This window comes from Agelaius tricolor, unplaced genomic scaffold (genome assembly GCF_023055355.1).
Source record: "Agelaius tricolor isolate 1412-34295 unplaced genomic scaffold, bAgeTri1.0.p SCAF_11, whole genome shotgun sequence".
Classification (NCBI taxonomy): Eukaryota; Metazoa; Chordata; class Aves; order Passeriformes; family Icteridae; genus Agelaius; species Agelaius tricolor.
In genome coordinates this window covers 934797-955109 of record NW_027269271.1, presented here as the reverse complement: position 1 = coordinate 955109, position 20313 = coordinate 934797, and the positions used below count along the sequence as shown (strand labels likewise).

The window sequence follows — 20313 nt, the reverse complement described above, 5'->3', positions numbered from 1 at the left end:
GAGCTGGGAACACAGTAAAACCTTGCTGAAAGAGAAGTGCAGTGTTATCAGAGGCAGTTCTGGCATACAGATCCTCCCTGTACTGTGAGTAGTTCGGGATCCTCATGCTGGTGGCAGGGACACACTTGGCATGTGCCTTTTGTTGTGATTTGAGTAAGGTATGGCCCCTTTCTGCCACATGTCCTGAAGATTGCTTTGATTTGTAAGCTGCCAACTTAGACTGAAATAGTGTGTTGAGGGTAAGAGTGATTTGATGGGATTTAAACTGATTTTTATCCATCCCCCACACACCCTGCCCCCCGCCGATGGAGAGGATAAACATTCCATTGTTTTTTGTGTGAAGTGCCTTTTAGTACCAGCAGCCCAGCACTGGGGGATGAAGAAAGCAGATGTGTCCCATGTCTTTTTAAACTGCTTTTGTTTTTCTGATCACTGTAAAGGAGGCTTTTAATTTTTTTAATTTTTTTTTCCCCAAGCAGCAAGTGCTCCACAGGGTTTGATCAAAGCTCATAAATGATGAATTGAAGGAATGCCCGGTGGAGAACAGAACGCCCTCCTTGTGCTCTGCTCTGTGTGCTGAGAACACCATTGTTTCTTCCCGTACCTTTTCCATCCTCGAGCTCGGGGTTGCAGAGAAAAGGCCTTTGTTCCTTGCCTGTCAGCTGAGACAATGGCAGTGTGTTGTCCTACCTCTGCTCTCAGCACCTGACTGGCCGGAGCTCTGTGGGTTTTGGCAGGCTGAACACAATTGTCCTCCAGCTCCAGCGTTACAAAGAAAACAAACGGCTTCACAGCCTCCCTCCTCCAGGTCCTGGCCCACGTGTGTCTGTCTGTGCCTGCTGTTTCCTTTGGGATGCACAGGAAAAGCCAACACCCTCTCCTGTGCTCCAGGTTGAGAGGTGCAGCTTCACCTGACTCCCAGTGCACACAGTGGGACAGGAGGGGACAGAGGCCCTGGCAGTCCTGGTTTTTTGTACCTCTTTGTAACTTCTGCAGCATCTCTGGTTGTGCTGTCTTGTGATGCAAAACTCTGCAAAGGAGAGAGCTGTAGTCCTCTCTTGTCTTGGTTTTTGGGGGTTTTAGCAGGAACAAGAGCTTTGCAAATGAGGAGGGAGAGCAGATGGCCTGGGCTGGGGTGGAGAAGAGGCTGTCAGGGACATGTTTGGAGAGGTGCTGGAGTGCAGACCTTGAGCCTGGCTCTTCCCTGCTGCTGGCCCTGTGTGAGAGACCAGAGTTCAGGCAGAGCCACGGGTGCTTCAGGATGAGAGCAGCAGTACTTGCTTCAACACCTGCCCCCACTCCTGTTGGGAAGAGCCTTTAGCTGCATCTCTCCTGCTGTTTTACACCCAGGCTGATCCTGTCTGCCCTCAGGCATTGCAGCAAACCAGTGGAAAAGATGGTGGAGGTGCAAGTTAGCCTTGCAGTGCTGCATTGTCAGGCACCTGGCACCAGTGTGAAGTACTGTAGTTCAGGTGCAGGCTTCAGTCAGTGGCACTTGTGCCAAAATCCAGCATCAGCTCCTCTTTCATTCCCATCTCCTGCTGGACTTCACCTCTCCATGAACAGCTCTGATGTTACACTTGATCTGGGAGAGAGAGCTCAGCAGTGGGTTTGAGAGGAGCAATGCTGATGCCTGCTAACATTCCATGCCAGAGGCCAGAGATGCCCATGCCATGGAGTAAGGACCTGACACAAAGGCAGTGCTGGCTCCTGGCCAGTGTGACAGATGATGTCTAGTCACTACAGCCCGCCCAGCAACTTTCTGTGGCCTCTGCTATCCTCAAACTGAGCTGTCTTGGCTTCAGGTTTATCTTTGCCTGAAGTTTGTTTAGGGGTATGCCTCTGAATTCCCTCAGCTGCTGGTAACTTCTGTAAAACTGTGACAGCACCAATGTTCCCGATACCCAGAGCCTGAACTGGGCTGCAGAGGCCGAATTCCATCTGCTCCCAAGCTCCCTGTGCTGGGAGGCAGAAGTGCAAACAGCTTTAACCAGAACAATGTAGCATTGCCTGGGTGAAGAATGTGATTTACTTGCATATGTGTGGCATGTGAACACCAGGGCCAGAGGGCACTATTCGAGTCCTCTCCTTTCTCTTTCCTTTTTTTCTCCCTGCCCTTGCCTGAGCACTTGCTAGCACTTTTGTTTGGGGGTGAGCAGAAGAATGTGTGGGTTGACAAGAAGAGGTGGGAGCGAGATCTTTGGGAGCCAGGAGTCTGAAACTGAAAAAGCCAACAATTTAGGAAAGCCTTGTAGACAAGTTTAAAATTAGATTGACCCTATGCTTTCATATTGCTGGAATTTAATTCCTCTGACCCTGAAGCTTTTGGTCTGGCTCAAAGCAAGGGTTCCCAGGCTGTGGTCAGTGGAGGCCAGTGCTGTCTGGGGCTCTCGTGTGGCCATGGTCTGTATCAGAGACAGATGCACCCCCTGGCCACCTCCTTGTATTTATGAAAGGTTGGAGAAGTTCAGTCTTGAGAAGCCAAGGAAGTCTCATATATTTCTGCTGTCTTTGTCTGTATCAGCGTGGGGCTTGTGTCTGGAACCTGTTCTCCCTCAAACTGGGATACTGTTGCATGTAAAAACTGATCAGAGGTTTTCCTTTTTCAGACATGATTGTAACTGTTTCTCTTCTGTTCCTGTTTGCAGGTTGTGCAGCTTGACATTAAAGAAACTGGTAGTCTTAAAGGAATTGGATAAGGAGCTTATTTCCGGGGTCATTGCTGTCAAAATGCAGGTAATTACTGCCCAGTTCTAAGAATTGTGCTGTTTGACTAAGAACACTGGCAGGTGTCCAAACTGAGCTTTACCCCCACGTAACGATCCACAGATTTCTGCAACTTCACGTTGCATCCACAGACTTCTTCCCAAGTCCATCAGGGAGTTCTGGATCTGTGTAGACTCTTTTCTTACCCTTCTCCCATGTTCCAAACTCATTTCACTGTTGTAAGTGAAGAATATTCTTCACCAATGGCTCAGCATGAGCTTATCTGCATGTAAAAATGCTCTTCACAGATCACATGTCCCCTTTCTTCCTGAGCTGGCACTAAATCCAAGCCTGGATCTCTGTTTACCAGTCTAGGGCTGAATATCTCGGTAACTGGGTCTTGGTTTGGGGGAGTCTGGCCTTCCCCTGCTGCTGGGCAGCTCTCCCGTTGAGTCTGCAGCCAAGCTTGTCAGTGGGTTTGTAGGGTGCCTGTGCAGACTAATTGCTTTTCCTAAAATACAGTTGTCATCCTAAGTAAATATCCCACTTCACAGCAGATGTTTGTGCCATTTAATGAGGTGCCTCCATGTAGGTCACTCTGCCTGGAGGGGGGAAGGAAGGGAGCTCGGTGCGTCACAGCATCGGCTGGGCCCACGTGCTCCCATCACTGCACACCCTCACAAGTGCTTAACCAGGAAAAGCCTAGCAGACCTATAAGTAGAACATTAACTGGGCTGAAAAGCTGCTGCTTTTCAAATGAAGAGCTAAGCAAACCCCTGCAGAGAGCTGGTTGTGTCAAAGCACACAAAGTCTCGTTTGGAAGGTGAAATCAGGAAGGAAAAACACATAGCTGAGGATTTAATTGGTATCTCTCATCTCTGAGTGGTCCAGCTGGAATAAAAATGTGCCAGTCTTAAGTGGGACGGGGTTTGTGCACCCAGAGCAGAGGGCAGAAAGGCAGAGAATTGCTTCACACACCTGGATTTGTGGCAGCCTCAGAAGAAGCACTGCTGTGGGTTTCCAGGCTGTCAGATACTGCTTATCAAGGCTGAAAGCTTTCCATATGTTTGTACTCCTAGATGATTAATGCATCACTGTAAGCACCTGAGGCTTGTCAGAGACTGATCTGTGCCCAGAGAGTGCCAGGCTTGGGTTGAAGAATTCAGAAGCTTTTATTAGAGCAAGACCTTCTTTTCCTGTCCAGGTTACTGCTTGCTTACACTTTCTGTAGGTGAAAGCTTGCCCAGACCCACAGATCCAAAGGGAATTTTAACACGTGGGAGTTTCACGTCCCATTTTGTGTGTGGGTTGTGGTCTGCCCTGCTGCAGGGTTCAGACACTGGAACCTGAGCAGTCCTCTCCACACCAGGCCCTGCTATTAAAAATCCCTTCAGAGCCTGCAGGTTATCATGCTGATGCTGACAGGCTTTTCCAGGGATGCTTTATTTGCCAGCACTCAGGTTTCTGACATGGCTCTTGTTTGAGGCTGGTGGCACTGGATCATCAGATACAAGGTCTCTGTCAAATGACTGCCTTTGTGTGGGGAATTGCACTCAAGTTGTCAGACACCAGAGCCCTTCCAGAGGGGATGACTGAATTCAAACCTAATGAGAGCATCTTACCTGCATCTCCCATGTTTCCTTGCAGCCTCCAGAGCAGAGATGTTCAAAGAGTTGTCAGCTGTGTTTCCCGAGCCGTTGCTCTGTTTATCTGCTGCAGTCTTTTAAAAGCAGCTATATTTGGTCTTTCATTAGGTTTTGGTTGCGTAACCAGCAAAGCAAGATTGCTGCCATTAGGAGCTTTGCACAAATGGAGCAGCTGCCGCTGTTGCCAGCGGCCAGGCTGGCTGTGCCTCACTGGCACGTGTGCTGCTTGTCCTGGGGGCAGCCCATGGGTGCCTGGCTCTGCTCTGTGTGTGCTGTCCCAGCTGCTGGAGCTCAGGCACCTCGGTGTTCCCAGAAAGGAGCTGGAGCTGTGCAGGGCTGAGGCAGGGCTGCAGATCACAGCCTGAGCCGTGCCTTTGGGGAGGAGGGGATGGAGACAAGGCTCTGCTGCTGTCTCATCTGCTGATGCTCTCTGAGGCTGATGGGGCAGACCACATTTCCCCCTGGATGTAGCTTGGAGGTGTTTACCCCCCCAGTCTGTCTCTGATTTCCCAGATGCTGCTTTTTCGAGAGCTCCAGTTCTGTGCTTCTGGGAGATCAGCCCGTCTGGACAAAGCCAGATCTGCAGCCTCAGCAGAACGCTGAGCCAGAGACCTCTGAAACTTGCACTGTGTTTGAACAATGCAGAAGGGTTTGCTAGGCAGCAGTCTGTCATGTTTTCCTGCTAGTTTTCCTTCAAACATTGCCTGAAATGAAATGCTCACACAGTAAATAGCCTGGTAACTCTGTTAGCATAAGGCAGCCCACACACAGGGTTGATTTGGAGTTGCCCTGTGATACATTAAATCTCCAGACTCCACTGAGATGCTTAGTGAATTTTTTCTTTAATATCCCTAGCTACTGGCAATTGTTTAAACAGGTTAAAGTCCCCATTTTCCTCAGAGAGGGGTGTGTGCACAAAAAGAAAAGCCTAGTCTGCCATGGCTAATGGCAGAGATTTAAGCATGATGCTGCAGCTCCAGACCCAGGAGACAAGAGCCTTGTACCTATTGGCTGAAGTGAAAATAGGAGACTTCAACTCCGGGGATGGGGGTTGACACAGAGCTTTCCAATGCTGGGGTTTGGCAGAACAAAAGCTGCATTGTTGCAGTTAGGGACAGTAAATATGCCCAAATCTTTATTAGTCAAATATCTCCCTTTCATCTCATTAATATTTCACAGAAGTACAAGGTCAGAGCCATCCGTTCACTTCTCTGTGGTAGTCCCTGACAACGTTTCCTGGTGTGCAGTAAACAGGGCTGGGATGGGATGTGAGAGGTGCCTTCGGGGCAATTCACCCGCTGCTGGACTTTGTTTCCCTGCAGGGCTCCAAGCGCATCCTGCGCTCCCACGAGATCGTGTTGCCCCCGAGTGGACACGTGGAGACAGAGCTGGCGCTGACCTTCTCTCTGCAGGTAGGGCTGGGGCCGGCTGCTCCTGCCGGGGCTGCTGCTGCTCCCCGGGGCTGCTCTGCAGGGAGCAGGGCTTCCTGGGGGCTCTGAGGTGATGCAGGGCAGCCTGGGGGCTCCCAGGGGATGCAGGGCAGCCTGGGGGCTCTGAGGTGATGCAGGGCAGCCTGGGGGCTCCCAGGGGATGCAGGGCAGCCTGGGGGCTCCCAGGGGATGCAGGGCAGCCTGGGGGTTCCCAGGGGATGCAGGGCTGCCTGGGGGCTCTGAGGTGATGCAGGGCAGCCTGGGGGCTCCCAGGGGATGCAGGGCTGCCTGGGGGCTCCCAGGGGATGCAGGGCAGCCTGGGGGCTCCCAGGGGATGCAGGGCAGCCTGGGGGCTCCCAGGGGATGCAGGGCAGCCTGGGGGCTCCCAGGGGATGCAGGGCTGCTTGGGGGCTCCCAGGGGATACAGGACTGCCTCGGGGCTCTGGGCTGCAGGTCCTGGTGAGCAGCAGCACAGCTTGTCTGAATCTCCTCTCAGGGGGCTGGAGCAGGGTGCTGACTCCCAGCTCCTCCACAGGGCATCCTGGAGCAGGAAGGCTTTGCAGGCTCTCCTCTTCAAGGCATAGCTGTGGCAAGAGCTGAAGCAGAGTGAGTTGGCTCTTTTTTGCCTTTCGTTGCCTTGTTAATGAGCAGGCAGTGGAGGATGGCAGCCGTGAGGCTGGTGTGGAGTGTCAGGCTGACAGAAGGCAGTAGTAGGAATGAGTCAGGTGAGTCTCTGAGTTGCAGTTGCTGAGGGAGGCACCATTTGGGGAAGCAGGAGCAGTGTGCTTTTAGTTACTCCTGGCTTTGGAGTCACAGGAATAGCTGTGAATTGGAACAACTGTATTTTTTGGTTCCTCTTTTCAAAGCCTGCTGCCCTGGTGCTACCTCCTGAGCAGGGAAATAAGGTAAATAAGAGCTGGCTTGCTGAAAGTGAGAGAGAGGATCCTGCACACATAGAGCAGAGCCAGACAGACCTCAGGAGCATTGATACCTGGATTATCTTTGTTTTGTGACTGTGGGTTAGAGCTTGACTTCAGGACTTTGATCTGGTAAGGAGAAAGGCTCAGGTGATGATGTGAGGCTGGTTGTTACTCAGACCTGTGCAGAGCTGAAGCAGGAAAGCTTTCACTGCAGACAGATGATAACCCTGCAGCTGCCCAAGCAGATGGCTGGGTTAACTGCAGCATTGCATCCCCTGTTTTATGAACAGGAATAACCAAGCTGCATGCCAGGAATATCTACACCTGAATCCTGTGGCTGCAGCTTTCCCATGGTTGGGAGCAAAGCTGTAAGACAAGCCAGGTCTCCCTCTGCCAGTCCTGTGTCAGCAAGGAGCAAGTCTGCAGATCTTTTTGGAATTCATTTGGATTATGGTGTGTTGGGTTTTTTCCTGGGGCTCAGAGCAGTGCTGCAGCAGGGTGCAGAGCACTGCCTTTAACTCTCTATCCCCTGATGGGGCTGGGGATTGAGCCAGAGCAGGGGAGAGGAGGGGCTGTGGCACTGAGCCTTCAGCAGAGGTGAGTGAGCTTAAAGCAGAGAGGTGCTGCTGGTCTCTGACTGCAGGAAGGGTTGGTGGTCTTGGATGCAGTAAGGCTTGGGAAGCATTCATGAAACAGCACAGCTGGATTTTTATGGCAATTTTTACTGCTGCTTAATTGGACAATGGCTGAGAGCTACTTCTAGCTAGCAGCCATAGCTTAATTCAGCTCAAATCTGAATTTAGTGCCTGGGATATATTTGAGAGTGGCCATGGGCCACAAAGTAAAAGCATGTGGGTGTCACAGAGCAGGGTTTTGTTGTCTTGCAGCAGTAGGTATCTCCATATTACACAGTCAGCTCTTGACACCTTGTGCCTGCCTTTGTGCTGCCTGCCTGGATTTGCAGCCCCTCGTGCCTTTGTGCTCCCTGCCTGCTCAGTTCCTTCTCCTGGGTGACATTCCTGTCCTTTGCAGGGAGTGTTCCCTTGCCAGAGCTGAGCTAGGGGTGTTCAGCTAGGGTGAGCAGCCCGTGGTGTCTGGCCTGCCTGTGCTCAAAGTGAAGGGAGGAGTTTCCTGCTACCCTGTCACACAGCTGAGAATGGAGTTTGTGCCCTGTGCAGTCCTGCTTCCCCTCCTAGCCAGGGCTAAAGCTAAGCCAGCAGCAGCCCTTCTGGCAGGTGAGCTGTCATCACCCTTCCTGCTGGAATGTCTGCTTCTCCTGACCCACACTTCTGTGGCTTCACAGAGCCCAGGGAAATTCCCCACATATTCCAAGCACAACATCACAGCTCTCTGGCATTAATTAAGAGCTCTGCACTTAATTCCTGTCTTTAATCTAATAAACCTTTCCAGATGGGAGAGATGACATTATTGGGGCTTCAGAAAAAGTCTTGCCCTGACTATCACTGTTCTGATGTGTGTATTTTTTCACCCCTCAGAGGTGCCTTGAGGTGTTTGGTGCTCCCTCTAAAAGCTTTCAAACGTTTTAAGCCAAACGGTTTTCCTCCCCAGTCTCTGTCATGGACAGACAGTCACTGAAAAGTTTGTGTTGAAGCAATTCTGAAGAATTGATAAGTCATGGCTGAGGTTAAAAAAGCTGGACTGTGCTATCAGATGGCTCATCTTTTCTTCTGGAGGGCCTTGCTCTTGATGGAGGAGCTGAGTGGCCTGAGTCTCTCTGTTCCTTCCTTTACCACTTCTGTGAATGCTCATCAGAGGTGGCCAGAGCAGTACAGCTGAGAAAAACAGAAACTTGTACATCTATGGACTTGAGCTTTTGAATCCCAGAAAACTGGAAACATTCAAACTGAGCTGGCCTGGGAGCAAGGGTGACTTGGGACTTCACTTCTAGGTTTGTACTTAAACAGCCTTGGTGTGGCTCAAATGCTGTGAACTGAGAGCAAGGAATCCCTCTTCCCTGCTGCCCTTCCAACATGTAGAAGGGCCCCAGAAGCAAGGAAATGGTAAATTTGAGTGTGAAAGGTGCCTCTGGCTTTTTGAGCCCCTCTCCCTTCTCTCCAGTAACTTTATTCCATCCTTCTTTAGGGAAGTTGCACATCTGTAGGGTCACAGGCTCTGTGTGTTTTGGGATTGTCTTTTAGCCAGGTGGGTTGTTGTTCCTCTCTTTGCAATGCCTCTGCCTCAGGCAGTGAGCAGTAGATCCTGCCCTTGCAGGGCAATCAGCTAATTAGTATTCTTCTTGTTTGGGTGGCCACTGCTCCCAGCTCCCTGCAGAGCTGTCAGGCTTGCTCTGGACTGCAAATTAGTATCTCAGGGGTTTCTGGTGGTGTTTGCTATTTGATTTTATCAAGTGTTTTGATGGGCAGGAAGTTAATTTTCATAATGTCCCAAGGAAAAAAAAAGAAAGTAGTTCTTCCCTGCAAGAGAAGCATCCTTTGCTTGGGAATGTCCTCTTTGAGATCTCAGCAATTAGGTTCTCCTGTCTGCTGGTTACTTAGTACTATTTATGTTGTGTATTTGGAGCACATGTCCCGGGCTCCTCTATTCTTGGGATGAGAACTGGTCAGGTTGCTGCTTTATCTTTCCTTGAAGACTTTTCTTCCTTTGGACAGCTTCTCCTTCATGGTTATGGTTATGGTTAGCTTTACTCATTCCCTAATAGTCTCTGCTTGGCTTCACAGCTTTCTCTTGCTGGGGACTTTCTGGAGGAGGTGTATAAACAAATGTATTTTCTTGTATGGAACATGCCTTGGGAGGGTTTATGTCTTAGCAACATAACCTGGCAGAAGGACAGGTTTTTTTTCTTGACTTAAAATACAACCAATTGAGAAGTGTCCTTGTGCTGGGGGGAAGGCAGTGTCCTGCCAAGAGTGTGGGGGTCTGTGGCTGTCCCTGCCTTGCCCACTGCTTGTGCAGGGCAGCACCAAGGCTCCACTTCTGGGCATCCTCTGTTTAGCTCTTGGGGAAAGTGTCTCCTGGAGGCTGCTCATCTCCCTGGGCCCAGCCCTTCCCAAACTGAGCAGCTGCTCTGTGTGCCTGGATTGTGTTTTTGGAGTGCCTGTCTGAGCTGTTTGAGTCTTCCCCAGGATAATGAAGAACTCTGCACTGAGTGTGAGTGAGCTACAGGCACTGCAGCTGGGGCTGTTCCTTAGGAATGGAGGTTAACCATGAAGCTTGGGAGATATTGCCAGGAAGCCAAATGAACTTTTCCACTGTGTTTCCCACCTCAGTACCCTCACTTCTTGAAGAGAGAAGGCAACAAGCTCCAGATCATGCTGCAGCGGCGGAAGCGCTACAAGAACAGAACCATTTTAGGCTACAAGACCCTGGCTGTGGGATGCATCAACATGGCTGAGGTGAGCTGCTCTCCACAGGGTCTGCTTACACACCTGGACATCTTCCCTTCTCTCCAACCCCACTCTTGTCACTTGCCTCATTGAGAAGGACCTGAGAGGATTTCAAATAGCTGCAATCTTAATAGCTGCAATCAGTATTCACAGGGCAATATTTTAACCAGATTTTATTACTGGGTAATAATATCGAGCATTTTCTGCCTCATCTCTTAATAGCTAAAGCTTTCACAAGGATAGCTTGTGACCTTTTGAGGGTTTTGTTATTGTTTTGTGGCTTTATTAAAGTTAGGGGGTCCATATCAAAAGTGCAGAATGAGACAGAGTCACTTGGGCAAGTCTTCCAACCCTGAGAAGTGGTAAAGTTAAAGCAAGATTTGCTGTGCTTCTCAGTGCCACAGTATGAGTGTTCAGGATTAAGCAATTTCTCTCATTTTGCTTGAAGAACCCTTGGCCATTGTTGTTTCATGGCTGTTAGTAATTTAGGTGGAGCTCTATTCATGAGAAGTAAATGATAAAATTAATGCTGGAGTCAAGTATGGATAAATTATTCACAAAGGCTTTCTGAATGGCATAGCTCCATGCTTTGTTACTTCATGCCCTGTTTAATCTCTGCTGTTTCAGTGTCTGAGTGTTTAGAAATGGGCTTAGCAGTAGCAAGTTCAGTTTCACACCAATATTTTTCATCAGACTGCATTCTGTCAACAAATGACTTTTATCCAAAATAAGCCAGTGTTATGCTGTGGTGAGTTATTATATTAAATAATTCACTGTAAAGAGTGCTTCTCTTGTGTGAGTGCAGCTTCCCTCAGCCCTGCAGTGAATGGTGAGCTCCTTATTTGAATTGGCCAAGTGCATGGTGTTGCAGCTAACATTTTTCCTGTACTGTTTGATTTGTTGGACAACCAGAAAGTAAATACTGCTGTAAGGCAGAAAAAATGCGGGCCCATTAATTAGAGTCACTGGTGAACTTCTAAGTGTTGGGCATTGCTGCTGCTACATGTGGTTTTTCTTATGTCTGTTTGTAATGTCAGCTGACATGGGTTAGAAGGTCAAAAATGTTCAAAGGTTCACCATGTTAGGAAACAGTTGCTTTCCAGCTCATCTGGAATATTTATGAAATTGAAGTCTTCAGGAAAACTGATTTTACAAGCCCTCCCCTCTCCTTTGGAGTTTATAGGATGATGACCCCTAAAATCCACTGACTCATTTCTTAAAAAAAAATATAAAAAGTTCTCTTAAGCTGTTGAAACAAAGCAGTGAATTGGAGTTGAGAGTGAGCAGTTTCAGAGCAGGGGGACATACGTTCCTCATCAGCTCAGGTCTGTTTAGGTCCCTGTGAGGAGGCACAGAGCAGCCTGGTGTGTGTTGCTGTGCAGGTGAGGGGATGTGCTCACTCACTCTGGTGGGGGAAGAGAAGATCACAAGATTCTGGGGAGAAACCTCTGAGCTGGGAGTGGCAAAGGAAGGAGAAACTTGCACCAAGATGTCCCTCTGCCTCCACCACTGACTTGTTTTTCATGACCTGCTGCTTCATTGTCCCAGGGTGGTGGCCAGTTCCTCTGAGATTTGTGTGTCAGCTCTCCACAGCAAGGATATTTTGCTTTAGGAGGCACTTTACATCTGTATCTCACCAAGAATTTTCGTTTTTACCGGCTCTTTTGCTTGGTTTTAAGACAATATCAAGTTCCTTAATTAGGTGTTCAGAAGGTGGGTAACTTGATCATTCAAATCAGTTCTGTGCTGGGGAAGCAAACACATAGTAATGAGGTAGTCAAGTACTCTGCTTCAAGGGTGAGCTAATCAGCTCTTAAGCTCAGAATATTTTTTGTTTCCTTCCATCACTTTCATTAGCAGTCAGATAAAATCTCAACTAGCCTCGTGGATTGCCTGCAAGTGGCTCCTGTGGTTACAAGGTCCTGGAAATGTAGAGTAACTCCATTAACATAAATAACTCATGTAGTATGCAAATGATACAAGTTTAAATACACTTAAATGCAGATTTGTTCTGCTTAATTTCTGTCCCAGGTCATGCAGCACCCTACAGAAGGTGGCCAGGTTCTGAGCCTTTTCAGCAACATCAAAGAGGCTCCAGTGAAGGTGGCAGAAATCTGGATCTTCTCCTTGTCAAGTCAGCCAATCGACCATGAGGACAGCACTATGCAGGCCAGCCAGAAAATCAAGTCTACAGGTGAGAGTCCAACCATGTTCTCTGAGGACCAGTGTCCTCCTGAACTAGCTGGAGTTAAATTACCCCACCTGGGCTTGGATGCTTCCTGGGACAAATGAGGACTGGTCTGCACAAGTTGCTGTGTCTCTAAGTGATCAGTGCAAAGAAAACCCACTTTGCAAAAGTGCTGCTGTGCAAGCAGGGAGTGTGACAGGGACTGAATTGTCAGAGCTTCTCCAGCATGCCACACTACACCTGAGCCATCCAGCAAGGGTTGGCTGTGTCCTCACCAGTGCTCTCCCAGCATTATTGGTGGATGTTTTGGGAGCCTGTAGCTTCTCACCTGGCTGTCAGCATTGTATTCAGGAAATTCACATTTAAGCTACTCTTCCATCTTCCTTTTCCTTTGAGTATTCTACAATAAATTTCATTAACTTTAGATGAGACCTGCAAGCCTGCAGCATGTTTTGCTGGGGGTGATGGCCTGGCTTAATGAGTGTAAATCCATGATGTTGTGCACTGTATAGGGAAGTCACTGGGTTCAGACTTGTGGTGATGTTTTTATGTGGTGCCAGCCCTCTGCTCACTGCTGTAAGAGTGACCTGCTGAAGGTAGTGCATATAGATGTTTGTGTGTTGCTGCCTGGGGCCAGGCAGCTCACCTGAAGGGTCATTTCCACAAAGGTTTTGTTGTGTTTCACTTGTCCCTTTAAGTCAGTTATGCACATGTTAGGGGGAAAAATAATTTCCCTTGTGGAGAAACCTTGTTACTTGCTGCTGTCTACCAGGTGGTTGGTACTTTCCAATGGGAAGAAGTTTCATCCTCTTATTAAGAGGAGGAGGAGCCTTATCTGTGTCCTGGTCCTTCCTTCTTACTGGGTGTGTTTCTCCTCATTCCTTTCCTCCAGGCAATTCCCATCTCACTGGTTCTAGCACGGATAGATGCCTGCTAGTTTATCTTCTCCTTGTGTGCCTCCTTTCTTGATTTGTGGCTTCAGCTGGCCTTTTCTGCTCCTGAGATGAGAGCGTGCCCTCACCTTGAAGGAGTTTCACAGGATCTTTCCCCTCTTTCCTTCCCTTTCAGACAACTATTCCGAGGAAGAGTACGAGAGCTTCTCTTCTGAGCAGGAGGCCAGTGATGATGCCGTACAGGGCCAGGTACTGTTCAGGGCATGGCTTCTCCCTGAGAGGGCTCAGTGGAGCATGTGCACTCCCAGCTCCTGCTTGAAACTAAAAGCCTATTTCTGTATCTAAACCACGCCAGTGTGAGAATGTTACCAAGTGTTCAGCTGCAGTGGAGAGGGTCTGCACAGTAACCCATTTCTTCTACCATGCTTTGATTTATCTGTTCACGTGTTTGGACTTGAGTTCCCTGGAAAAACATTGGCATCCTTGTGCTTCTCTGCTTAATGGTCAGGGAGTCATTTAATTGCTTCTATAGTGCTCATTGGATTCAAAGAGCCCAACTGGATCCCCAGCTGTAATTAAAGGGCCAGTGGGGTCTGAGGCAGCCTTTAGTCTTTAATACCTTTTTCACAATAGGTCCTTATGGAGAATCCCTGACTAGATGTGAGATGCTTTTGAGTTTGGGTCTTACTTGCCTTCAGACTCTGGCATCACCTATCAGAGGGTACTGAGAGAGGGACCCACCAAGATGTGGGGCTGTGACTGTCCTTGTTCCTTGAATGTAGAGCTAGGGCTGTTTTGCTTCTCCAAGCTGTTATTCCTGTCCCTGCAGACCTGTCTCACTTCCTTTTCCCTCTACCATCATAACTGCAATTAAGGCAAATGCTGGATGCCTGGAAGACACAGCAGCAGGTTCATCTGTATAGAAAGAACATTTTGACATGCTCATGTGTCTCAGAATGACGAAGGTAACACGGGAATCCTCTTTCTGTTCAGGATTTGGATGATGATGAGTACGAGATGGGGAAGCCCAAGAAGCAGCGGAGATCGATAGTAAGAACGACGTCCATAACCAGGGTCGGTGGAAATCAGTTTTACTAACACTGATGGGCTTTGGCCAGGATGTGCAGTGCATGTGGCTTGTGGGAGACCAGGCATGCTGGCCCAGTATGGAGCTTGGGGGCATGGTCACAGCATGTGAAGAGCTAGAGAAAGCAGCCAGTTCAGGCAGTGGGACCATCCAAGGTGTGTGCATGTCTTGAGTGTCCCTTGGCTGCAAGGTTAAGGACCTCCAAAAATCATGCAAGTGTATGAAATCCCATCCCCATGAAGAAGGCAGTGCAGGATCCATGCTCATGTAAGTCCTGAAAGTGGCTCTAAGTGAAGGAGTGCTCGCCTATTTGTGCTCTGCATGGGAGAGGCCAGTGGGAAGTTCTCAAAATGAAGTGGCTTAGTCAGGGGTTGAAGTTTGATGGATAAACATCAGGTGGTGCATGTGGTGCTGAGGCAAAAGAAGTAGCTGGATATGATGTATATAGAAGCTTTAGAAAGATGCATGTGGCTGTCCACCCTCCCCCACAAGCATGGGTGTGCCTGCAAAGCTGCACTTGTGTGGAGCAGGGACTTGAGCTTCACCACACCATGATCTAAGGCTGTTTCTGAAATCCGCATTTTGATGAGGTCTGAAATAAACCCTGTTTTGACCTGAATCCATCACTGTAAAGATCCTTCCTGTGAGACCAGGAGTGTGCTAGTTCATACCCTTGGTGTCTGTATTGCTTTGAACAGTGTCCAGTCAGGACAAAATCCACCACTTGGTATTAAGCAAGGAACCCATAAGAAGAATGCCATTCCAGCTCTGACCTCTGAACTGATGCTGGAGGTCCAGGTGGTGCAAAACTGGGTTTGGTGATGCCAGTTAAGTTACCATCAGCCCAGCTCCAAACCAGATCTGCTCTCTATGAAACCATTCAGGCCAGCAAACAGCTTTTGCCATGTCCCCCTGGCTGCTGCATGCTGAGTGTCCCCCCTCTGTGGGCTGCTGAACTGGCCCCAGGTGTTGTCATAGATGGGTTTGCTTGAGCCAGAGCAGAGCTGTCACACTGGTGAGAGCATCAGCATCTCAGCCTCAGGGATGCACTGGGCATGGAAACAGGGCTGTCTTGGGACAGTGTGCTGGATTTATTTCACCTAAGCTTCAACTGTCTGGAAGGTGGCTGCAGCTGCAGGATAGGAGCTCAGAGATAAAGGGTGTGTGAAGTGTCTGAGGCCAGAGTTGGAAGTAGGCAGTTGGACTTGCAGGACCTCAGGAGAGGCAGCAAATGAGCAACTTTCTTCACCTCAGAGTGGCCTGGTGCCAGCCATTTCCTTCTCCCTTTCTCCTGACTCAAGGATGCACCTCAGATGCTCTGTACCAGCACTGAGACCTGGGCCCTTCTTGAGGATATGCACATCAGGTTTGTCAGTGACAGGCAGAGAAGGGCTGGGCAAACCTCAGCTGTTTGATCCTGCAAAAGGGGAGCACCTGGGGGTGAGCAAGCACAAAGGGAGGGCAGCAGTTTGCCTTGTGTTGCTCTGGCCTTGTTTCCTGCTGTGTCCAGGATCTGGGAGTATGACTCAAGAAACATTTGTGTGATGGGGCAAATGCTGAGGATAAGTGCCACAGGTTTTCACCAGTGCTGCTAGTGAAATAAATGAACCTGCCATGCAAACTCCTGCAAAAAAACCCCCATGCTTTGGTGGTAAAAATCACATTTGTTCTTGGGGTCAATGGGTAGTTCTCTATGTTGGCTCACTCTTGCTAAGAATCAGAGAAGTTGACTTTCAGGTGTTTTCCAGGAATATATCAAAAAGGCACAGGGAGGTGATCTGGCAGATAAGAATTGTTATCCATTGTGTGTCCAGCCAAAAGTGGAGTGCCATCTTTCAGATTTACAGTGCTTGTTGGAGTGGGACCTACCACTGGTGGTAATAAAGTTATCATGGGTGTGGAAAAGCTGGTTTCAGTGTAAGGACAGCAGGGAGGTGGTCTGTGGTGCCAGATGTTGTTTGATTTTAAACAGCAGGGTAGCACCAGTGTCAGATGTGTCTGGCTTCTTGCAGGCTGGGAGAAAATAGCTCACTTAATGCTTTACTTATGTAAAAGTGTCTTTAACTTGCAGCAACAAAACTTCAAACAGAAGGTTGTGGCATTGCTGAAGAGGTTTAAAGTGTCTGATGAGGTGAGTAATTCCTTCTGTAAATCTCCCTGCCTTGTGTGCTGCCCTCTGCTTGGTGCATCTTGCTTTAGTCTTCAGGAACACTCCTGTTTTCTTCTGTTCCCTTCATTTTGTTTTCAAGTCCACAGTGGATGTGACCTTTCCTCACACCCTGGCCTTGCAGGGAGGCTTGAGGGCCAACTTCTAAATGTCAACAAGCATTTTGTAGATGAAGTTTTATCAAAAGCAGATTTTGGCAGCTATGTGCATAACCATTAGTTTTGCAGATTGCTTTGAAATTATCTTTGACCCGTTCAAAGGCAAGCAGTCCAAATGGTGTGTATTGCTTGTGAGGTTAAAGCCCAGCCTGTTTGATCATCTTACTAAAACAGCCAGGCAAGACATGAAAACCTTGGATGGGAGCTCAATCCACAAGAGTCAGCTGCTTGGTCAGAGCAGGAAAGGATGAAACAGGTCCAAACCCCCAGAAACCTGTGTAACAATAAGTATCCAACACAACACCAGTTAACTTCTCCTTTGGCTGTGGGGCTGTGTGCTGATTCTGTGGCTTGTGGGAAAGACTGAGTAACTCCTGGTGCTGCCTTCCTCTTGCAAGCAGTCCTGTTAGCTTTGCTGCTCGGCAGAGTCAGCACCCACAGCTGCGAGCTCAGGCAGCCGAGCTGCTGCTGCTTTTTTTCTGGAGCTGCCACTCCAAAAGCAAGCTGTGGTCAGGGCACAGCCCCTGCTTGCTCCGGGGTGTGTGTAAAGCGAGTTCAGTGGGAGGTGTTTGTTCTCCCTGCCTCGGCCGTGGCAGCGGATCCTCCTCCAGGTTTCAGGCGCCTCCTGTGGACATTTCTGGGTATCAAATCAGGAGGCGTCAGGGCAGCTTTTTCAGTAAAAACCAATACATGCTACACTGTTGGGAATACTGGAGTTTTGTACTGGTTCTAGGAAGACTGAGATTCCTTTGGAGCTTTAAAGCTTTGTTTATAGAATGGGGTTGAACAGTGGAGATGAACAATGGCACGCTCATGGATGCCTGGTCCAATATATAACTCCTGCTTAACCAGGCATTGACAAGCTTGATCCAAGACAAGCATTTCTCATGTACTTAATGTTCCTTGGATATAGTATCCTAGCACCAGGAATAGAATCTTGCTGCCAGGACTGGTGTCCTGCAGTCCTGGGGGGAGCAGGGGTGATGTGGGATCAATCTGGCTCCTAGCAGAGCTGGTGATGCCTCTTTTTGTCCTGTGTAGGTTCTGGATTCAGAGCAGGACCCAGCAGAGCACGTTCCAGAGGTGGAGGAGGATTTGGACCTTCTGTATGACACGCTGGATATAGAGAACCCCAGTGACAGCGGGCCAGAAATGGAGGATGATGACAGTGTCCTGAGCACTCCAAAGCCAAAGTTAAAGTAAGTGTGAGGCAGCTTCTGCTGGCCAGAGATGGCTGGCAAACCCCATCCAGTCTGCTGGGGCTTGTAGCTTTGTCAACCATGTACAATGTCAGATGTTGGTTTTATTCCCACTCTTCTGTGTTTCTTTTTCCCCTCCTGACATGGTGGTGTTAGAATGGGAGTGACCATTCTAAGCTTGTGATCTAGAGGTAGGGTGTGGGGTGTCTGACTTCCCTTTAGTCCCAGCTCTTCCTTGTTCCCTCTGCAGATGTTCTGCTGCCCTGCCACCTGAGCACAGGGAAGGTAGACACAGGAAGGAGATGTGTGCTAAGGCAGGAGTAGAGGCAGGGATGAAGAACCAGGAAGGAAATGTGTGCTAAGGCAGGAGTAGAGGCAGAGATGAACAAGGCACACTGTCTTTCTGGAAAGACCTTTCCTGTAATAACACCCTGTGTGGAAAGAGAGTCTTTGCAGGGATTAAGGAAGCAGAGCTGCAGGAAACAAGTGGATTCCTCAGGGTCCAAAGGCATTGACTGCAGCACACGTGGATGTGCTCCAGCCTGTTCTTAAAGAGCTCCTGTGGATCACTCCCAGCACTGTGGAGCTGAGCTGGGGGTTGCTGGCTCGGGGTCTCAAGCAGATGCAGAGCTCTGAGCTAACACAGCTGTGTCACACTCTGCTCAATAAAGGCTGAAGATGTGAGACTGAGCTGACTCCTGCTTCTGGCTGGGGTATGGTTGCAGGCTCAGGCCCTCAGTGTGTGATGGCTCTGAAACAGAGACTTATGGCACTGACCACTGCAGCTGGTCAGTACAGCATCTGCTAAATCTGCTAATTACCAGGTGTCATTATAACCTCGTTGGGCTGAGAACAGATTCTGGGTCTGGAGAGAGCTGGTCCCTGTCAGTGAGCCAGGAGATGCCAAGGATAGAGTGGGGCAGCAGTGGAAATGGTGGGGCTGCTGGCATGTGAAGGTGTTTGGTGCTTAACCCAAGATTCCAGCCAGCTGGTTGGCCCTACCATGAAGGGATTTGAAAATAGATGTGTTGTGGTAAGCAGCTGCTTTGAAACAAGCCAAAATGTTCCAGTTCATATCCTGTTCCCTGGAGCTGAGGAGCAAACTATGCTGGGCTATGTGATTGCTGGAGTAATGCTGGAATAAGAACTTACTGTGTGTGGTCCTGGGGAGACACTCTGTAGTTTCCTAGGTTCAGTTCTGGTGTTCATATCTTGAAGAGGATGTGATAAATGTTGATGCCTTTGAGGCAGGTTTTTCCCACAACAACAAAAAATCAGTTCCTTACGTTGTAATTGCGTCTTGTAGCCTGATGTGATGAGCTGCCTTTTGAGTGGAAGCACAATCTGATTGTGTGTGGTACCTTATCTTACTGAGCAAATGTGTAATTGGAGCCTAGGGCTGGCAGCCAGATCCAGATGCAAGCTGGAAACAAAATGTATATTAGCCCAAGAATCACTTACCCAGGAGCAGAGTGTTGGGGTGTGGGGGAAGCAGTAATTCTGCTTGCTGTATGTCAGTCAGAAGCTAAATTCAGGAATGCCTGGACTTTCTGGCTTCTCTTACTGTCCTGGACACCCTCCTCTCCTTTCAAAAGTAGTCTGTTTCACTGGAACCATTGGGGAGCAGTAAGATCTTCTGGGAACTGTTGTGCTGCTTTGCTCTGAGTGTGGTGGACTTGCCCTGTCGGTGTTTCTGGTAATAAGAAATGGGTTTTACTTTTCTTATTCAGACCTTACTTTGAAGGACTGTCACACTCCAGCTCTCAGACAGAAATTGGTAGCATCCACAGCATCAGGAGCCAGAGAGAGCCACCAAGTCCTGTAAGTCACATTTCAAGTGTTACCTCTCTGAACTCTCTCTAATTGCATGTGTAAATTACCCTCTCTGACACCTCCAACATCCCAACGATTTGGATGCAGAGATACACATTTTCTGCTAAGAAAACCCATTTGGACTTTTTGGGGACTGGAGATTTTTTTGGCCAGTTTGGGTTTTTTTGTTTGGGATTTTTTTGTTGTTGTTGTTTGTTTTTTTGGTTTTTTGTTATTGTTGGTTTTGTTTTGTTTTGTTTTAATGCAAATATGGTATTAACCTGAGGGTGCATCTTCAGGTTATGTATTGAATATTTGCTCATGGTGTAAATAGCTTCAGATTCCCACGTGCCTGAAATGACTGCCAGGATGGGAGATGTTGCCTGGGAGTTTTAGGGACTTCCTAGCACTCTGTGGAGGATTCTTTTCTTTGCTGATGTTGGGGTATTTTTCCTGGTGGCTGACAGTGAATGGTCAGGGGCAGCTCAGCTGCTTTTCCATTCCTTCCTGAATGGGCATAAAGTGTCAGTCCCATCCCAGAGCATTTCATTGCCTCTCCTGTGTGTTGTGCATCAGCTTTGCCACATCCCACAGTGATGTGTGCAGTCCTGGTGTGAGCAGGGAGCACTGCTGGCCATGCTGCAGAGCTGTTGATGTTTAAATGGAGAAGCCTCTCTTCTGAACAGCCTGACCCAGAGAACATGGCTGGAAACTGTGCTGGTGCTAAACCTTCTGAGGATTT

General features: G+C 48.8%; 1 protein-coding gene across 8 annotated transcripts in view; it reads left to right on the top strand.

Moving 5' to 3' along the window:
- The window catches only part of PACS2 (phosphofurin acidic cluster sorting protein 2), a 77312-nt gene that overhangs the window by 24149 nt on the left and 32850 nt on the right, over positions 1-20313 (top strand). For 5 of the 8 annotated variants that reach the window (XM_071435716.1, XM_071435715.1, XM_071435710.1 and 2 more), the window contains exons 2-10: positions 2649-2736; positions 5675-5764; positions 9951-10076; positions 12099-12261; positions 13324-13397; positions 14142-14222; positions 16307-16366; positions 17602-17759; positions 19490-19580. In XM_071435716.1, the coding sequence (XP_071291817.1) occupies positions 2649-2736; positions 5675-5764; positions 9951-10076; positions 12099-12261; positions 13324-13397; positions 14142-14222; positions 16307-16366; positions 17602-17759; positions 19490-19580 (931 nt within the window). The remainder of the gene's footprint in view (positions 1-2648; positions 2737-5674; positions 5765-9950; positions 10077-12098; positions 12262-13323; positions 13398-14141; positions 14223-16306; positions 16367-17601; positions 17760-19489; positions 19581-20313) is intronic. The other 3 variants (XM_071435717.1, XM_071435712.1, XM_071435711.1) reach the window with 1 other exon arrangement.